General features: G+C 40.6%; 2 protein-coding genes across 4 annotated transcripts in view; one reads left to right on the forward strand and one right to left on the reverse strand.

Annotated features, from left to right (window-relative positions):
• The window catches only part of yes1 (YES proto-oncogene 1, Src family tyrosine kinase), a 48,714-nt gene extending 40,821 nt beyond the window's left edge, over positions 1 to 7,893 (reverse strand). The window contains exon 1 of one of the 2 annotated variants that reach the window (XM_079819874.1): positions 7,498 to 7,888. The gene's annotated coding sequence lies outside the window, so the exon portion shown is untranslated. Of the gene's footprint in view, positions 1 to 7,497 lie in introns of both variants that reach the window. The other variant, XM_079819875.1, reaches the window with a different exon arrangement.
• Positions 7,894 to 13,981: 6,088 nt separating this feature from the next.
• Positions 13,982 to 17,244, forward strand: adcyap1b (adenylate cyclase activating polypeptide 1b; the record flags this gene model as incomplete). 2 transcript variants are annotated; one of them, XM_079819036.1, is made up of 4 exons in its annotated part: positions 13,982 to 14,299; positions 14,700 to 14,804; positions 15,715 to 15,849; positions 16,809 to 17,244. In XM_079819036.1, the coding sequence occupies 3 exons, from the start codon at positions 14,701 to 14,703 to the stop codon at positions 16,990 to 16,992; spliced, it is 423 nt and encodes a 140-aa protein (XP_079675162.1). The 2 variants fall into 2 exon arrangements, with proteins under 2 accessions (XP_079675162.1, XP_079675161.1); XM_079819035.1 differs by lacking the exon at positions 13,982 to 14,299 and adding an exon at positions 16,224 to 16,328 and having other exon boundaries at positions 14,701 to 14,804; positions 16,809 to 16,992.
• Positions 17,245 to 17,375: the final 131 nt, after the last annotated feature.

Genomic DNA, 17,375 nt, shown 5'->3' on the forward strand with positions numbered 1-17,375 from the left:
GCACTTGTTTAGGGTCTGTTAAGAAAGCTCTTTGTTTTAAAAGCAGCATGAGAGATGGGGAAATTGACAAGAGTTAAAGCAAAGGGATGAAAGAGACAGGGGATTGGAAGAGCGAAGGCAGAGGCAGAAAGATGTTTGCAAAGGCGAGGATTATTGGCAAACAATGAGAGGTCTGTTCCTATAGGGTTGACAGAGCATTAACAGTGTGTACACATCAGTGATATGGATTGGACGGGCCCTATTTTCTTTGCTCGGATGAACTCTGCACTGTATATCCACACATGTACATCTTCACAAACACGGCTTTGGTGCAAGCTGGGTCATACACACAAACCAAGTCACGACAACTTGCTCAGCAATCAGGGCTGGTATTAAGAGAAAACTAGGAGGTCAAAGAACATCTTATCTTCTTATCACCCTTCAGTCATTTCCTCTTTGTCCCCAACACTAGCACAGGATGGAAGCTTAGGCTCATTATGAGCTTTAAGGGCCATTTAGTGCTCTGTTTAGGCTAACCACAGTGCATAAGACCTGGAATCGGGCCCCAGCGAGAGGGTGTGTGTGGGGCTCCTCATTTCAAATCCCCTGATCTGAGTCCTGAAGGTATTTAATCCCTCCAGTTCCACTGTCTAATCTTCTAGAGGACAGCGTGGCACTCGATGGCGCTAATGGTTAGAGAGTCGGACTTGTAACCGTGTTCGAATCTCAGGTCTGGTAGAAATTGTCGGAGGGTGAATAACAAGCGCTCTCTTCCACCCTCATGACTGAGGTGAGACCCTTGAGCAAGGTACCAAACCCCCAACTGCCCCCCACCAAGTATGGTCATCAAATATATTCATAAAAGAATGATGGTAGCACAAGGCAAACTAGGTTTCCTGTCAGTAACATCAGAAACATGAAAGCGACACATGTTCAAGCATGTATACTTATCTGCTCTCCAATTCTCAAATCAAAATCTGGTCCTTCAAGTTCTGCACAATATCAGACCCAAGTAAGGCTGCCCTCACCTCTGATAGTAAGAGAAACTTCTTGAACCACAATGACGTCTCATCTTGTAATAATACTTTGTAGTCTGTGCCAGTGAAAAGCAGCAGTGCTTCAGGGTTTACCCTTCATAGTTATTCATTACAAAGACCTTTTATCTGAGTCAATGAGGTCATGCAAAGGGTCATAAATCTCAGTGGGCATGCCCAGTTGTTATAGGTCACACATCTGTTAGGCAGTGTAAATCAACCCAAACTGGTTAGCAGGCTGGCCGCTTGAGGTCTACGAACTGAACAGCTGAACAACTGAACAAGTGGCCAAGATATATTAAAGGAATATCAGATGACCCTCGTGATTACTGCAATATAAATAGCTGCTGAAATATGTGACTAGTTGATCTGATCGATACACTACAACAGAACATAATAAACTCTTCCAGGCTAACGGGAATCGGAAACAAAGTGAATCAAATTCAATGAGGTTGGATTACACAAGGTCCCTGAAGCGCTCGGTCATACACCATCTGATCCAAATGGGCCAAGGGTGGGGGCAAATGTACACTAGCGTTTAATAGTTTGTGGTCAGTGTGATTTTAAATCTTTTATTTTTGGCATTTATAATGTTTAAAAAAATCTATTTTAAATAAATGCTGTTGCTTTCAACTTTCTAAAAGATTCATTAAAAAATAATCATGATTTTCACATAAATATTAAGCAGCACAACAGTTTTCCATATTTATAAGAAATGTTTCTTGAGCACAAAATCTGCATTTCTGAAGGATCATGTGATACTGAAGACTGGAATAATTGCTGCTGGAAATTCAGCTTTATCATCACAGGAATAACTTTTTTAATTTTTAATAATATTTCACAATATTACTGGTTTTATAAATGCTTGGTAAGCATCAGAGACATCTTTCAAAAACATAAAAAACAACAACAGCCCAAAACAAAATGATAGTGTACAACAGCAGATTCAAATGAAATAGCTTAAATCTATCTACGGGACTACCACGGTCAACTCATTCATGCCTTTCCTTCTTTATTAGTGACGTCAAGCAATGATGCGTCCACTCCGCCCTGGGTAAATCATATTACACACCAATCATTTGACCCACATTCTAATCAAATACTCTAATCATGAGATGTCTCATTTTCCCCTCAGTGCTGATAAGAGCCTGGAAGTGTACTACATTAGACAGCCGGCACGTCATTGTTCCTAACTCATGGCAGTGGTTACTGATGGTGAGGCACGTTTGCAAACAGGCCAGATGAAACAATAAGAGCGCAAGCATGTCACATCACATGACATGAGACACAGGGCCTCATGCCAGCACTAGTCAGATCAGAAGGATTAAGGGCAACAGATCAACAGAGATTCATGCCTGTTGTACATGTTGTTTGAATGTATAGCCGAGTTTCCACCACAGGAGCTTTCCTCAAAGAACTAGGAACTTTGGAGTGGTACTCTGTGCGTTTCGAGCAAGCGGCAACCTCCCCTCGGTCTCTCTTGAAGCCAACACGGAAGTGACTTAACCTGCAATTCATCGATTCATGGCCACTAGGGACAGGCTCCAAGAGGGAGTCAAATCCGTGTCTCCCCATGTTAGAATGCCCAACTTTACAGCAGAAAGAAATAAGTTTACAGTCTGGTACAAAAAGTGGTTTTGGTCTATACGGCTAATTTTGCCCTTCATGACAACTGTGAGGGGGTGAATTTTTTTATAACATCCGTTTCAATTAATTTAATCCTTAAAGTTCTGCATAATTAAGGACGTGGCCACTTGAGTGACAGGTGGATTGCCACTATGGTCGAGCTAGGTGGGCGTGGTTTCAGCAACCAGGCACCTCAGCTCCACCCACAACCCGCCTCTTTGTCCATTTTCAGTTATCTGGGAGTGACCATAGAATGTAAAAAAATATGGACGTAGTGTCTGTGACATCACCCATAGGATTCTGAAGAGCAGTTTTGAAGCGTAAAGTAGGGTGGAGCTGGCTGTTGCCATCTTGTCAGCGCTCGTCACTCCCGGATAACTGAAAATGGGCAAAGAGGCGGGACGTAGGTGGAGCTGAGGTGCCTGGTGCTGAAACCACGCCCATTCGAATCAACAATGGAGATTAAAAAATACGCCCGATGGGCCATCGATGAGGTTCAGGCTTTCCTAAAGGGGTACTTCAGCGCTGGGAAGATGAATGTGTATTTAAACTGTGTCATTTATGTAGTAGAAATGTGAAATATTTTTGAATTTGGTGCCTTATAGACTGAGAAAAGACAGAAAATTTATTTTTGTCTCATGTGGATGAAAGACAACAACTCCCAGAATGCACTTGCTTCGCTGCCCTACGAGGCCACTCCCAAAGTGGCTATTGGTTATCACTTGCCCACCGCAGCACTGCCCCCAACGTCGTTTTGATATTCATAGTAATAGAATAATTTCGTTCAGTTAGAGAATAGACACTACAATTAAAAACTGAACGTGTCTTTCAATAAATTGTGAGTGAGCCGAACGAAAGTCACGGCACAGACGCAGCAGGAGTCAGATTTCATTCGTCATTTCCGGCGCGTTTCCAGTCTGGCTATCAGATCGCATGTGGAAGCTAAACTTTCATAGGAATTCATTGAAAAGTTGAAACACTCACTTTGCTCTGCACCGCTCTGTTATGAATGCCCGAGGCCGAGCTGAGCGTCATCGGAGGATTTTTGGCCAGAGGCTAGAGACTACAGGAGCTGTTCCACATGTTTTCAACCCGCCCATAGGGGTGCGATATCACTCACAGAATGTAAATGCGCACGACCGCTCAGCTCGGCTCAGCTCCAGAAATAAAACGCATAATTATCTCGTCTCAGGGGGACATGAGGGGGAAAAGTACCATAATTCGCATATACCGGGTTTCTGCTGATACAAAGCTTAATGCTAAATCACTGAAGTTACCCTGTAAGCTTATATTCTGAGGACTAAATCCAGTGGGAACTGGAAAGACTCGCGAAGTCCTACGTCACCGGACTAATTAGCTTAAATCACAGTACTTCGACCGCAATGGAAACGCAGACAGCAACAGGTCTGTGGGGGAAAAAAGTTCCTGGGACAAATCGTTCCGGGTAATTTCGGTAGAAACGCAGCTTCTCTGTACTCCAGTGCCTGTACTGGTATGTGTGCCAGGTCTTGATCAATACATTGCATTATTAACACTGACTAGGATTTAATATTGTATCACCTGAAGCATGAGTACTACTGAAGGTGACACTTTCTCCATCTAAATTATACAAGGAACTGGGTTAAAGGGATAGTTCACCCAAAAATGAAAATCATGTCATTTTTTTTGGTGGACACAAAAGATGGTATTTTGAAGGTTTCTTGTAACTGTTTTTGTTCATACAATCAATTTAAATCAGTCTAAAACAACACTGTACCCCAATAGACTTTCATTGCATGGAGAAAAAAAATATTTTTGTGTTTTGCAGAAGAATGAAAGTCAGGTTGAACAACACAAGGCTGAGGAAATAATGGCAATTTTCATTTTTGCATGAACTATCGGATTAACAAATAGAGACACATTATCTTTATCATTATAAATCAAGCCAACAATGAAACAGAGGTTGTGTTCTGATTTCTGGCGGCGAGCAGGCAGGTGGGCTGATATTCTCATCTGAATTGAATCAGATCTCTTACGTCATAGCTCCTTCAATGCAGGCCACCCCAGCACTGATGTTACAAAACCAACTATACAAGTCTGATCTTGTACAGCTCTGTTGTATTCCATGTCAAGCACAAACAATAGTCTTGAATGTAAAAGTGAAACCTTCTTTATTAAAGGGTTAGTTCACCCAAAAATGAAAATTCTGTCAGTAATTACTCACCCTCATGTTGTTCCAACCATGTAAGACCTTCGTTCATCTTCGGAACATAATTTAGTATATTTTTGATGAAATCTGAGAGCTGTCTCACTCCTCCATAGGCTTTCAGAGGGACTGAAACTTGATGAAGATTACGGCGTAACAAGCCAGTAACAAGTAGTAGTAGAAGAAGAACGCCGTAATCTCAGTTCTCGCGCATGCGTCGTGGCACTCCCGCGAACTCTCGTCAGAGGCTCAAATTGAACAACAATAATAGTGTGATAAAGTTGTTATTTTTGTTGTTTTTCCGCTCAAAAAGTATTTTCGTCGCATGATAGACTTAATACAGAGCCACTGTAGTCATTTGGACTCCTTAAATGACGTTTTTACTTACTATTCTGGGCCATCAAGTTTCATTCCCTCTGAAAGCCTATGGAGGAGTGAGACAGCTCTCAGATTTCATCAAAAATATACTAAATTATGTTCCGAAGATGAACGAAGGTCTTACATGGTTGGAACAGCATGAGGGTGAGTAATTACTGACAGAATTTTCATTTGTGGGTGAACTAACCCTTTAAGATGGCACAAAGTATGCAAGTTCGAAACCTATAAAATGATAAATCTGTGGATGCCCTGGAAGAAAGTTTAGCCATTTTGAAGGACCTGAAAGACTTTTTCCTACACTTCTTTGCTGACCATGTCACCGCCGAAGTTTGGGATTGATTCAAGAACCATCTCTGAACCTCAGCTCTTATCCTCATCCTAAACTAGCACGTTCTGGATTTTAGCGAAAACGCTGTGTTAGTAAATATAGAGCTTGGCTGAGCTGGCTGCTGAACATTAAGTGTAACGCTGTAGTTGCTCTGGCACACTCACAGCACTGCGGAATGGCCTAATCACCATGGCATTCTGCTGCTGCTGCCAATCAGAGCCAAGCAAGGAGGGGGACAAACTTCCTTCCAAGTCCATTCATACCACAAAAGCCACCTGCTGTGCCTGTCAAAGGCTGGAGCAAGGGGCGAGGGAGGACAGAAGAAGATGGACATGAGGGATGTATAGACCCATAATCCCCATAGTCATCAGCTCTATACCTTCAGCACCCACAATCATGAATATTCACAAGCACAGCTTTGGTAAAGGCACAGAGATTTAATCAATATATGTAATATTACTATTGGCCTTTTCATAATAACCTTTACAGACTGCACTAGCGAACAGTAGCACAGAAGTGCCTTCAGAAGACTCATGAGGCTAAAATCCCTTAACTGATAAGATTTGCATGGCCTTCCAAGTGATTTATGGTTCCTTAAGCTTCAGCGTACGCAGTTCAAACAGCCATTTAAAACAGTAATATTAATTTAAGATGTTTAAAAAAATGCATTGATGCATTATTAATAATAACAAGCACTTAGTTTTCTCGTATTATTTTCATCAACAATTTGGTTTAATTATAAACATTTCATTATTGTCGGCGCAAAGTTCATGTTTTTTTTTTTGCATCTCATTAATTTGTTAATTAATTTTACAACTTACACTGGTTCAAACTACACTCATCTACTGTATATGTTGAATTTATATTGAACAGTTGTGCTTGGGACATTGCTTTTAATGGTGAGACTTTTTTTTTAAAGCATAATCATTATATAAAAATCTGAATTTAGGTGTATCTGCCAATATATAACGGTTATCGGCTTGGTATTTAGGCCTACAAGGTTGAAAACCTCTGAATTATATCAACTCAACACCCAAAGGGACCATAACCTGCACGAGTCAGTGGAAGTAACAACATGTACACAAGTAGACAGGATCAAAAGTAAACACATCAGATAGCTGAAGATGGCATCCTTCCCTTCACTTTAAGTTAAATCAGAATCAGCCAGTGGGGCAGAGGTTCTGCTCACAGGATTACTGAATGAGGATTATTCTGGCGCTTGCGCATGCAAGAACTCGGCTTTGTTATGACATACTTACATTAATTATTCAATGTAAACAACCGAACATTATATCAAATGCCCGGATGTTGTGAGAAGCTATAAATCGGAGTGGATGGTAACTGGAAAAGAAGTCTACTGTGAAGACTTCACAGTCTCCGTCATCCAAAACTGAAACTGTATCAACTCAATCCCGGAAGGTTACATAGTTTACTGACAGAGAACGGAAAGTTACAATAGCCTATAGTATCAAAGCGAGTCGTTCGCACACATTGGTCCAAAAGAATGAATCGCCCCATGTTCCCTGTGGCGTCAGGCCTGCATTGTGGACATCTGTCCACAAAGTCCTCATAAACAGATAGAAATGCGCGTATAGACCAGTTTTGAAGTACTGTCTTTCCCAAGAACGCCAGATTAATCCCGATAGAGACGTGTACGGCGTTTCCACAGAAATGTACAGTTCAGGTGGGAACTTTGAGGAGCCACGTTTCACGTTTCTCGATCTGTATCGAAGCGAACAAGGTAGTCGGACGGTTTCGAAACTTCTTTCGAGAAATATAACTAGTTTCGGGACAACAAAGCGTCTGCTGCAGAGATTTCGATTCAGGTTAGGAGAAAACACAGAACTAGGCGCACACTGTTGTTCCCGAGGCACTACCACACTGGTTTCACACTAAATCAAAGGCGAGAGGAGAGAGTAGGCCGTTTGACTAGACTTTCACGAAAGGAACCGAATCTGATTTCTTACCTTTGCCGAGTCGGTTCTCTATTCTTGAGGTTACATACGCCTTCCGACCGCTTCGTCCTCAGTAAATGTTTCGGTGTTGTACTCAAAGTGGTATTGTTGCGTTCAACTTGAAAATCACAGTCTGTCCCATTCCTTTGCCATAACACCTCACAGACGTGATAAATAAATGCTGTGCCCAACAGAGGGAAAATCCGTGATAGATATTATTAATCCAGTCACGTTACTTGGTTTTGTTCTTGTGTTGCAGTAAAAGGAAAAGAGTAACAGTGACCAGTCCTGGCAAACAAAAACCTTTAAACCGGAACCGGTAGAGATTGTGTGGCTATGCTACATGACAAAAGACAGCTCTAGGAATAGTGGATGGACTCCCGCAGATGTTCCCCCTCCCTCCGCTCTGAATTGGTTTAACTTGCAGCAATGCATCCCACAATATGGCCGCCACAGGGAATGGTGAATGGAAAGAAATCAGTTTCTCAGTTAACAAGTCGAGGATAGACCACGAGCCGGTGATATTTGAGGCATTATACTACCGTAGTTCGTGTTTGTATTTTGCCAACATATTAATAACACTAGCCGGCTCTTGGCGTACAATGTTTATATCAGTCTTATGACGCCCCCTGCATGTGGGCTTACACCAATGCAGCTTTCTAGCATTCGTTTACGTTCAGTAGTGGCCTACATCCCATTTTATCTGCCTGCAAAGCCGGAGGCTGTAGTTTCAGGACTGCATTTCTAGGACCCTAGTTTTTTTTTTTTTAAGTGACAGCGCCATCTAGCCAATTGTACTCCAACAGAGACCTGATTCAAACTGTTTCCACCTTATTTTTAACAAAATAGCAGGCACAGCCATTTTAAAGTTAATTACTTAAATTAGTTTAAATATTTAAACAGGGTTCCAATGGGTAGGTTTAGGGCTAGGGTTAGGTTAGGACAATATATTGCTAGGGTCCTAGAAATGCAGGGTCTGCAGGCAGATGCTACTCCCTACATCCCATATTTGGCATATTTCACGATTACATGTTTGTTTGTTTTAAGCATTTGATGCACACATCTTTGTTGTTGTTGTGAAGTCATAAAATGTATCCCAAAAAGTAGCTAATTTTAAATGCATCAATATCTGTATCCACCCGCAGCTCCCATTTTGGGTAAAATTAAGATATACACAAATGAGCCTAATATGGTGTCACTGTCAAAACAGTGCAGACTCTACAAGACCCCTGAAGGTGTGCTGTGGTATCTGGCACCAAGACGTTAGCAGCAGATCCTTCAAGTCCTGTAGCAAGGTTGAGCTACCGTGGATCTAACTTGTTGTTCCAGCACATCCCCAAAATACTTAATTGGACTGCGATCTGGGGAATTTGGAGGCCAGGGCAACACCTTGAACACTTCATTATGTTCCTCAAACCATTCCTGAACAATGTTGAAAAACAAATTAAATCAATGCGTGCCTTGGTTTCATGTTTTTCCAACGAGTAAAACTACCCCTCGGCCAAAAAAGAAGAAGATTTTATACCCCAGCTGCACTCTTTACATTTTTGTTTTTTCGCTTTCCTGAACAATGTGTGGCAGTTTGGCTATCCTGCTGAAAGGGAAAGGGAACACTGCTGTCATGAAGGGGTGTACCTGGTCTGCAACAATGTTTAGGTAAATGGCACGTGTCAAATTTACGTCCACATGAAAGGCCGGACCCAGGGTTTCCCAGCAGAAGCATCGCACTCCCTCATCATCCACAGTGCATCCTAGTGTCATCACTTCCCCAGGTAAACGCCACACACGTACACAGACGTCTATGTGATGTAAAAAAAAATGGGACTCATTGGATCAAGTAACCTTCTTCTCCAAGGTCCGATGCTCGCATGACCATTGTAGGCTCTTTAGTTTTGACGGTGGAAAGGGTTCATCATATGCACTCTGACTGGTTTTTGTGACATATCCCTCCAATAACATCATTAAAATGAGTGAGTTGTGGAACAGTAGACCTTCTTTTGGCTCGGACCAGACGGGATAGTCTCCGTTGCCCTTGTGCATCGATGAGCCTTGGGTGCCCAACACCCTGTCGCCAGTATGTGGTTTGTCCCTCTTCGGACCACTGGTTAACTCTTACCACTGCTGAATACTCTGATACTCTCACCCAGTTGCCTTGCCATAACAATTTGGCCCTTGTCTTCATTTTTTATTCCTGCTCATTTCTTCTGCATCCAACATATTGATTACAAGAACTGATTGTTTGCTTAACATTTAATCTATTCAGACTTTAATATGTGGCCTTGTTAGGAGATGAACAATGATATGATGACTGCAGTGTATATATGTATATATATCTATAATTATATATACTGTATTAAACAAGTCATATGTGTGTTTGTTTGTTTTTTTGTTTAATGTTTTTAACTGTATTTACAAAATGAACAAACATGTGTTGCTATAGCACATGGAGATAACTGTAGATCATGGGAAATGTAGTTTGACCATATTTATATTTTGTAGTCCATTGACTGAATACAAATTACATGATGAAAATATAATCAGACTACCTTTGGATTACTTGTAGATCTTGTATTTCTTAAAATACAAAATGGTTTGTGAAGGAACTGCAGGGGGTTTGTAAAATATATAAACTATTTTTTATTTATTTTAACAATTGTAATAAAACATTACTAAAATAGATGAAATATTTGATTTGTTTATAGTGTGGCCTCTCAATTTTCCGTGTAGCAACCTAGTGGCTGGTCTGTGTATGCGATACCACAAAACTTTACATAAGCAACAGGCTTTTTTTAGAAAGGAACATTTAAATGTAAAAAAAAAAAAAAAAAGAATTAGGGAGAATCAATGAGTTATGAAAAATGTACAGCCATCTCGTTAAATATGAAGTAATCATGTAATCAATAAAGAGACTATTGTTTGTGTGTGTGTGTGTGTGTGTGTGTGTGTGTGTGTGTGTGTGTGTGTGTGTGTGTGTGTGCGTGCGTGCGTGCGTGCGTGCGTGCGTGCGTGCGTGTGTGTGTGTGTGTGTGTGTGTGTGGACTGGTAATCCCTACGTTATGGGGACAAAATGTCCCCACAAAGATGGCAATATCCGAAATCCTCATCCTTGTGGGGACATTTTTAGGTCCCCATGAGGAAAACATCTTATAAATCAGACTAAGAGATGTTTTTTGAAAATGTAAAAATGCAGAATGTCTCCTGTGATGGGCAGGTTTAGGGGCAGGGGCAGTGTAGGGGGATACGGTATGTACAGTATAAAAACCATTACGCCTATGGAAAGTCCCCATAAAACATGAAAACCCAACGTGTGTGTGTGTGTGTGTGTGTGTGTGTGTGTGTGTGTGTGTGTGTGTGTGTGTGTGTGTGTGTGTGTGTGTGTGTGTGTGTGTGTGTGTGTGTGTGTGTGTGTGTGTGTGTGTGTTTCTATCCCAGTGGGGACTTCAACCTGAATACACAGACTCATGGGGACTCGTGTTAACCTAAATTGAGGTCGCCACAAGGAAACTCTACTTGATGGCAATATCCATTATCCTTGTGGGGACATTTTGGTCCCCATGAGGGAATAAAAAGCTTATAAATCATACTAAGTTGTTTTTTGTTTGTTTTAAATGTAAAAATGTGGAAAGTTAGGGGATAGAATATAGGCCTACAGTTTGTACATCATAAAAATCATTATTATTAAAACATGGAGACCTCTCTCTCTCTCTCTCTCTCTCTCTCTCTCTCTCTCTCTCTCTCTCTCTCTCTCTCTCTCTCTCTCTCTCTCTCTGAGTGTGTGCGCGTGCGTGCGTGTGTGTTAACGTGTTACTGCTAAAAGTTAACAATCACTCCACTGGTAAATACTGGCATCAAGTGGAGATTGATCGCATAACAGCTTTATTGTTCTCAAACTGTTGCGTTTGACTTTGACAACAAGGCCGACCTTTTTGTCTTAATGCCAGTTAAAAAACACATGGCTGTACTTACACTTAATACTATGCTAGGCATACACAGCATATTCACTACGACAACCAACATATTTTGATACTGCATTTGCTGCATATAACATCTGCACGGTAGCCTAGTTCCCGAAAACATTGTTTTATAGTCTAATAATACATTATGATTGAGCTTTATAATATAATCTTCTCAGATGTTGTTCGTGACAATGAGACGCAGCAGCAGCGGCATTTGAAGCTGTTTGAGGTGACGGTGAGGTTTCTCGTGTGCTGTAGGGTAGGCGATGCTTGCGTCATAGTTCTTCCATAGAGAAACCATAAACCACCAGTTGGAAATTTAAATGACCACAATGTGCAGAGACACAGGAGACAAATATGTGACGAAACAGCGACTTCCTCCCGCGGTAATTAAGGACATCAATACTTGCACTCAACTTGACCGTAATATCATTGGTTAGTACATCAGGATACCCAGAGGAAGCAACTTAATAGCTTACTGTAAATAATTCCTTCTCTTGAGTCACACACTGTCAGTAATAGCACGTGTTCCAGTAGGCCTATCTTTCATTATACTTAATTTACAGTTTGTGTAAATGCAAGCTATTAGGGCGTAGGCACAATTACGCTGTAATGCTGTAGCCCAGTTTTTGGATAGCCAAATGAGCAGGTGAAACGTTATGAAGGCGATTCATAACGTTGCGAATTATGCGGGTTTGGGGGTAGGCCTAAAACGTTCTAGCTTCAACCAAAGTCCCTTTAAAGGTATTATATTGTCTTTGGTTCAACCAAACCAAAACGAAGCAAAACATGTAGGCTACTATTTCTGTAGACTATTATTTTGAAAATAGCCCTATGGGGTACAAAATTGTTCCTTAAATTGTACAAAGTTATAAGGTACAATTTTGTACCTTGCTTTAAAGATACAAAAAGTTACCTTTGAGGGTACCACCCCAGTGACGGCCACTTGTACCCTAAAAAGTTTTGTACTTTTTTTTTCTGACAGTGTACACACAGAGAAAAAGGGTGTCAAAACTGTACTTTTATGGGTACAACAGCTTGTCGTTGGGGCAGTACCCTTAAAAGGACACATTTGTGCCTTTTTTTTTTTTTTTACCACAAAAAGGTTCATAGTAGGACCTTAAGGTACGTATTTGTACTCTAAGGTACTAATATGCACCTTTTAGGAGTAAAACAGGTACAAATATGTCCTTTTAAGGGTACTGCCCCAGCGACAAGCTGTTGTACTCCTAAAGGTACAATTTTGACACCCTTTGTCTCTGTGTGTATATACATAGGCTATAAACATTTCATCAAAGTTTCAGTAGAACGTTCAACAGCGTTTTCAACCGTTCCAGTGATCACAAACAAGTACATTTTAAGCCTGGGGTTGTGTGGAAATAGCAGCAGGACGTTCCCGAGAACTATAGGCACTGTCATTATCTCTTTATTTCAGCGTGGTTATATAGTCTTTCATTATGGCTTAGTTTATTCATATAAAAAGTCACAGATGATCGTGCATCTCTGAAACCCAACTTTTGCTTATACGATTTCTATGTAGTTTCAAATCCGAGACACATGGGGGCAGTGTTGAGGTAAAAACCGACTAGAGGTGCCGGGAACCAAGGCGCGGATTCATTGTTCAACTAAATCACGCGCTGTGTACGGACCGAGTGAGTATACATACCAAGCTGTGACTTATAGTTTCGTCATACGACGTCAGAGTTCACTAATCGTAAGCATGAATTAATTCATACCACATCCATCGGTGGTGCACGACTCTGGACTCCGTCATCTGTCTGCGGACAGACAAGGCCAGCAAATGCACAAGGGATCCAGTTTGCTTGTATAGCGTCATAACAAAATCACGTATTCTTCTTGACTAAATCACTTTTTTGTTGCTTTTGTGAGCCTGACGTAACGAAAACGTTACATGTGGAACATATGTAGGCCTAAAAGCTCAATATGTCAGACGCAATAATATCCGTTCACCTAAGAAAGGCCGTGACGCATGTGAGATTAAAATAGACTAATAAGTCTTTAATTAATTGTTTCTTTAAAATAAAATAAAATAAAATAAAAACAGAGAGTGACACATTTCTTTTGGTAGAATAGGATGATAAAATACAGCGCAAGTTTGTAAAAAAGCGCTATTTTCATTCACGAAGATATTTCAGGACCACTTTGGTGGACAGCGCTCAGCCCGTGACCCCGTGACAAATGTGGCGTTTTTGAACATGGCTCTTTTTGTTATCGCGTCCACCCTCTATTGTCTCATCAATGGTCAGCCCGATAGTGCGTAAGTGTCTGGATGAAGTGATTGATGTGGTTTGGGACCTCGAGACAACCCACTGACCGGTGATCCTAATTGGCAGCCACGTTGTCATGTCAAGTTAAAAAAAAGTTGCAAATTGTCCTTTCTCCCGAAATTACATTTAGAGGAAAGTTCCATTTGCGGTGTGTGTGTGTGTGTGTGACTCGTTCATCGATGAGGAAGGAACTGTACTATTATATCCCGGGAGGAAGGGTTGATGACGTCTGTGGCATACTTAATGTGACTTATTGAAAAAAAGCAAGACTCCCTATTCATGGATAAAAATCCGAGGTAATCGGAGCACAGCAGAAAAAAAAAAGTTTTGTAAAAGGATATGTAGACAAACGAGTGCTGCTGATTTCACCGAGCTTTTGTTTGCACGAGTGATTTTGTGTTTACTGGTTATTGTATAAAAGTGCAGGGGTTGAACCGACGAGCACATAAGCAAAGGACGGTGGCGCTTCAGGGAAGAGGTGCTGTGAGGAAGATCTCTATCTCTCTCACACAACCACAGCCGCACCCGAGTCGCATCTGACAGCATTTCTATCTACCTACTCCGCAATAGGTAGGTTCCAATCCGACAAAGGCGCTTTTATTCGGTTTAAACCAAGGAATTAGGATACGAAGACGCTCGGGAAACTGGATTTTCCTTATTTTTCTAAAGATAATCTACCGGTTTTATTGTTTGCCTCATCGGGAGAAGGATTCTGTTGCGCATGCATGGCATTCTTTAAACTTTTCGAATCGACTTACGAGCGAAAATAAAAGTAAAAAGCCGCACCTGTTTTGCCTTTTTGGATTTTTATAGGCTTTCTTAACAAAAGTTCTACTTCCATCGAATAGAATAAAACCCGTCCTAGGCGTCCAAATAACCAATGAATGTGTAAATTCAACTGGACCTTATCGTGGCTACTCTGTGTTTGATATTTTCAAGTTATTAATTGAACTTTCTTGTGTTTTTACAGCATGGCCAGATCTAGTAAAGCGACTTTAGCGTTGCTCATCTACGGAATCATGATGCACTACAGCGCCTACTGCACGCCTATTGGGATGGCTTTTCCTAAGATGAGGTATGTATTTGCTTTTCTGCTCAACGTTTTGGGGTTTTCAATATTCTTAATTTTTTTTAACAGTCTAAGCACTTCGAAATTAAATCACCTTGTCAAGGCGCAAAAATCGATTTTATTTTAGCCTATTATTATATCATTATTCCTTTTTTTTTGGCTACTAAATTTTATAGAGTGAAAAAAAAAAGAAAAAAAGATGGGCTTTGTTGTATCATTCTGTAGGCTTCAAACAGTCACAGCCCACGGAGATTTTTCTCCGAGAGTTTACGCAGGGCTACTGTGCGAGCGCTTAAGATCTGCTTGCAAATGTGGGAGGGCGTTCGCATCGCTAAGAAGGAAATTCTCCATCGGGACAGGCAGATGCACTGTAGCTTGTATGAAAATGAGAAACCAATGAATGTAACGGGTGGCCCGTAAGATGACGGTACAGTGGCGTCACTGTACAAACCGAATGAGAGAAGAAAAAAAAACACGAATGAGAATGTTCTGTGCGGGACCTTTTGTTGTGTGAATTCACTGATGATTATAAGATTATAATGTCAGGAGTATTTGGTTTCTCATACCTAGTACGTACCTTCACAAGTCATCATCAAATCTAGTTTTTGGCTAATTTGACCACACATGCCAAGCTCCTTTTTTTTTTTTTAACTGCCAAGGGACATCTCCAAATAGATATTATTATCTCATTTACCATATGAAGATAACACAATAAGTATGAGCGCGCCATTGAACTAATTATTTAAAATCGATTCGATCCATAAACCTTTGTATATCACCTCACTATTTATGAATGATTCTTTTTTTCGTAAAAACAACTGGCTAGTATTAATTAAGCGATTTATTTTGTGTTGTTTTTACATGGACACCATATTGCGATTTATTAAACGCATCAATCATTTTCTTTTTATTCCAGACTAGACAACGACGTGTTTGACGAAGACGGAAACTCGTTAAGCGACCTGGCTTTTGGCACGGATCAAATTGCTATACGAAGTCCTCCATCTCTCACGGATGACCTATACACGCTATACTATCCTCCAGAGAAAAGGTACATTATTTCACATCACTTCGCTGTATGTCATATCATATGAGAATCGATGTCGTTATGTTTAGTTTATGTTGTTCCGCTATGTCTGTTCCTTTTGTTTCCCAGCTTTTTTCCTTTGCTTTTTTTCTGTTATTGTTGTTGTTGATATTTGCATTAAGTGACTATTTCACATAGGCTAGATAGATAGATGGATAGAGAGATAGATGGAGAGATAGACGGATCGATTGACAGATTGAGCTACCAGGGAATCGAAAGTAACACTATTACGCGTTCAGTCGAGAGAAGAATACAACTAAATCAGGCTGATTACTTTGCAACAAACGTGTTCTGTGGTATCTCATCACTGATATTATGTGTTTGGCGTTTTATCTCAGAACGGAAAGGCATGCAGATGGATTATTAGATAGAGCCTTGAGGGACATCCTGGTTCAGTTATCAGCACGAAAATATCTGCATTCTCTGATGGCAGTTCGCGTAGGGTAAGGGCATTTTTAAGCGTTTACCTGCCGTCATTTTTGTTTTCCCCCCTTTTCATTTCAGTGGAGATGATTTCTCGTTGTCCTGTCTTGACTTTTTTGTCTTTATTTCCCCCGAGTTCTTGTGTCTTTTGTCTGTGGGCTCGCATGGGCGTGGGATTTCACAGGGGAACTATTCGTAGATGAGCCACGATAAATTAAAATAAGTTTTTTTTATTTTTTTATTGTCTGTGCTCACACGAGCCTATATTGTCAGAGAAAAAATATCGAGAGCCAATGCGTCAGAATACATAATTCCCAACATGCATAATTGATGAGGGTTGTCTGCTCTTATTTCGAATTCGTTGTGATGCTAACGAAAAAATGCTCACGATAATTTTTTTCATTGAACAATTGAATTTAAAAAAAAATACGGCTGTACTGAAACCTGTTAACGCATTTCTGTGCCAGCCGGTAGCCTAATAATAGTTCCTATATTTGCAGCGGAGGAAGCAGCGAGGAGGACGAATCGGAACCATTATCAAAAAGGCATTCGGATGGGATCTTCACCGACATTTACAGTCGCTACCGAAAACAGATGGCCGTCAAGAAGTATTTAGCAGCCGTCCTGGGAAGAAGGTACAGACAGAGAATTAAAAACAAAGGACGTCGATTTGCTTATTTGTAGCGCTGACAAAACTGCCCCAACTGCCCCTCCATGTGTACATTCAGTCCTAAGATCAAAGTCATTCTGATATAACTGATTAATCAGTGGATCGCGCCTGTGTTCTTTAAACATGTATTTATGTATGAAGTAAAGCCATTAAAATGAATATTTTACTAATAACATTGTTTTTCTTTTTGTACAAAAGCACTTGAAACGCACAGTTATACTTTGTGGACCAACCGTTCAGTTTCATGTATATAGCTATATATGTTGAAAACAAAAAAAAAAAAACATCAGGAGAAAAAAAAAAAGAAAAGATGAAAAAAAAAAAAATGTGCACCTTGAACGTTATGCGCCTGATATCTTTTCAAATTCATCATCATATGCAGAAAATAAATAGATTT

Source organism: Gobio gobio, assembly GCF_949357685.1.
Source record: "Gobio gobio genome assembly, chromosome: 6".
Taxonomy (NCBI): domain Eukaryota; kingdom Metazoa; phylum Chordata; class Actinopteri; order Cypriniformes; family Gobionidae; genus Gobio; species Gobio gobio.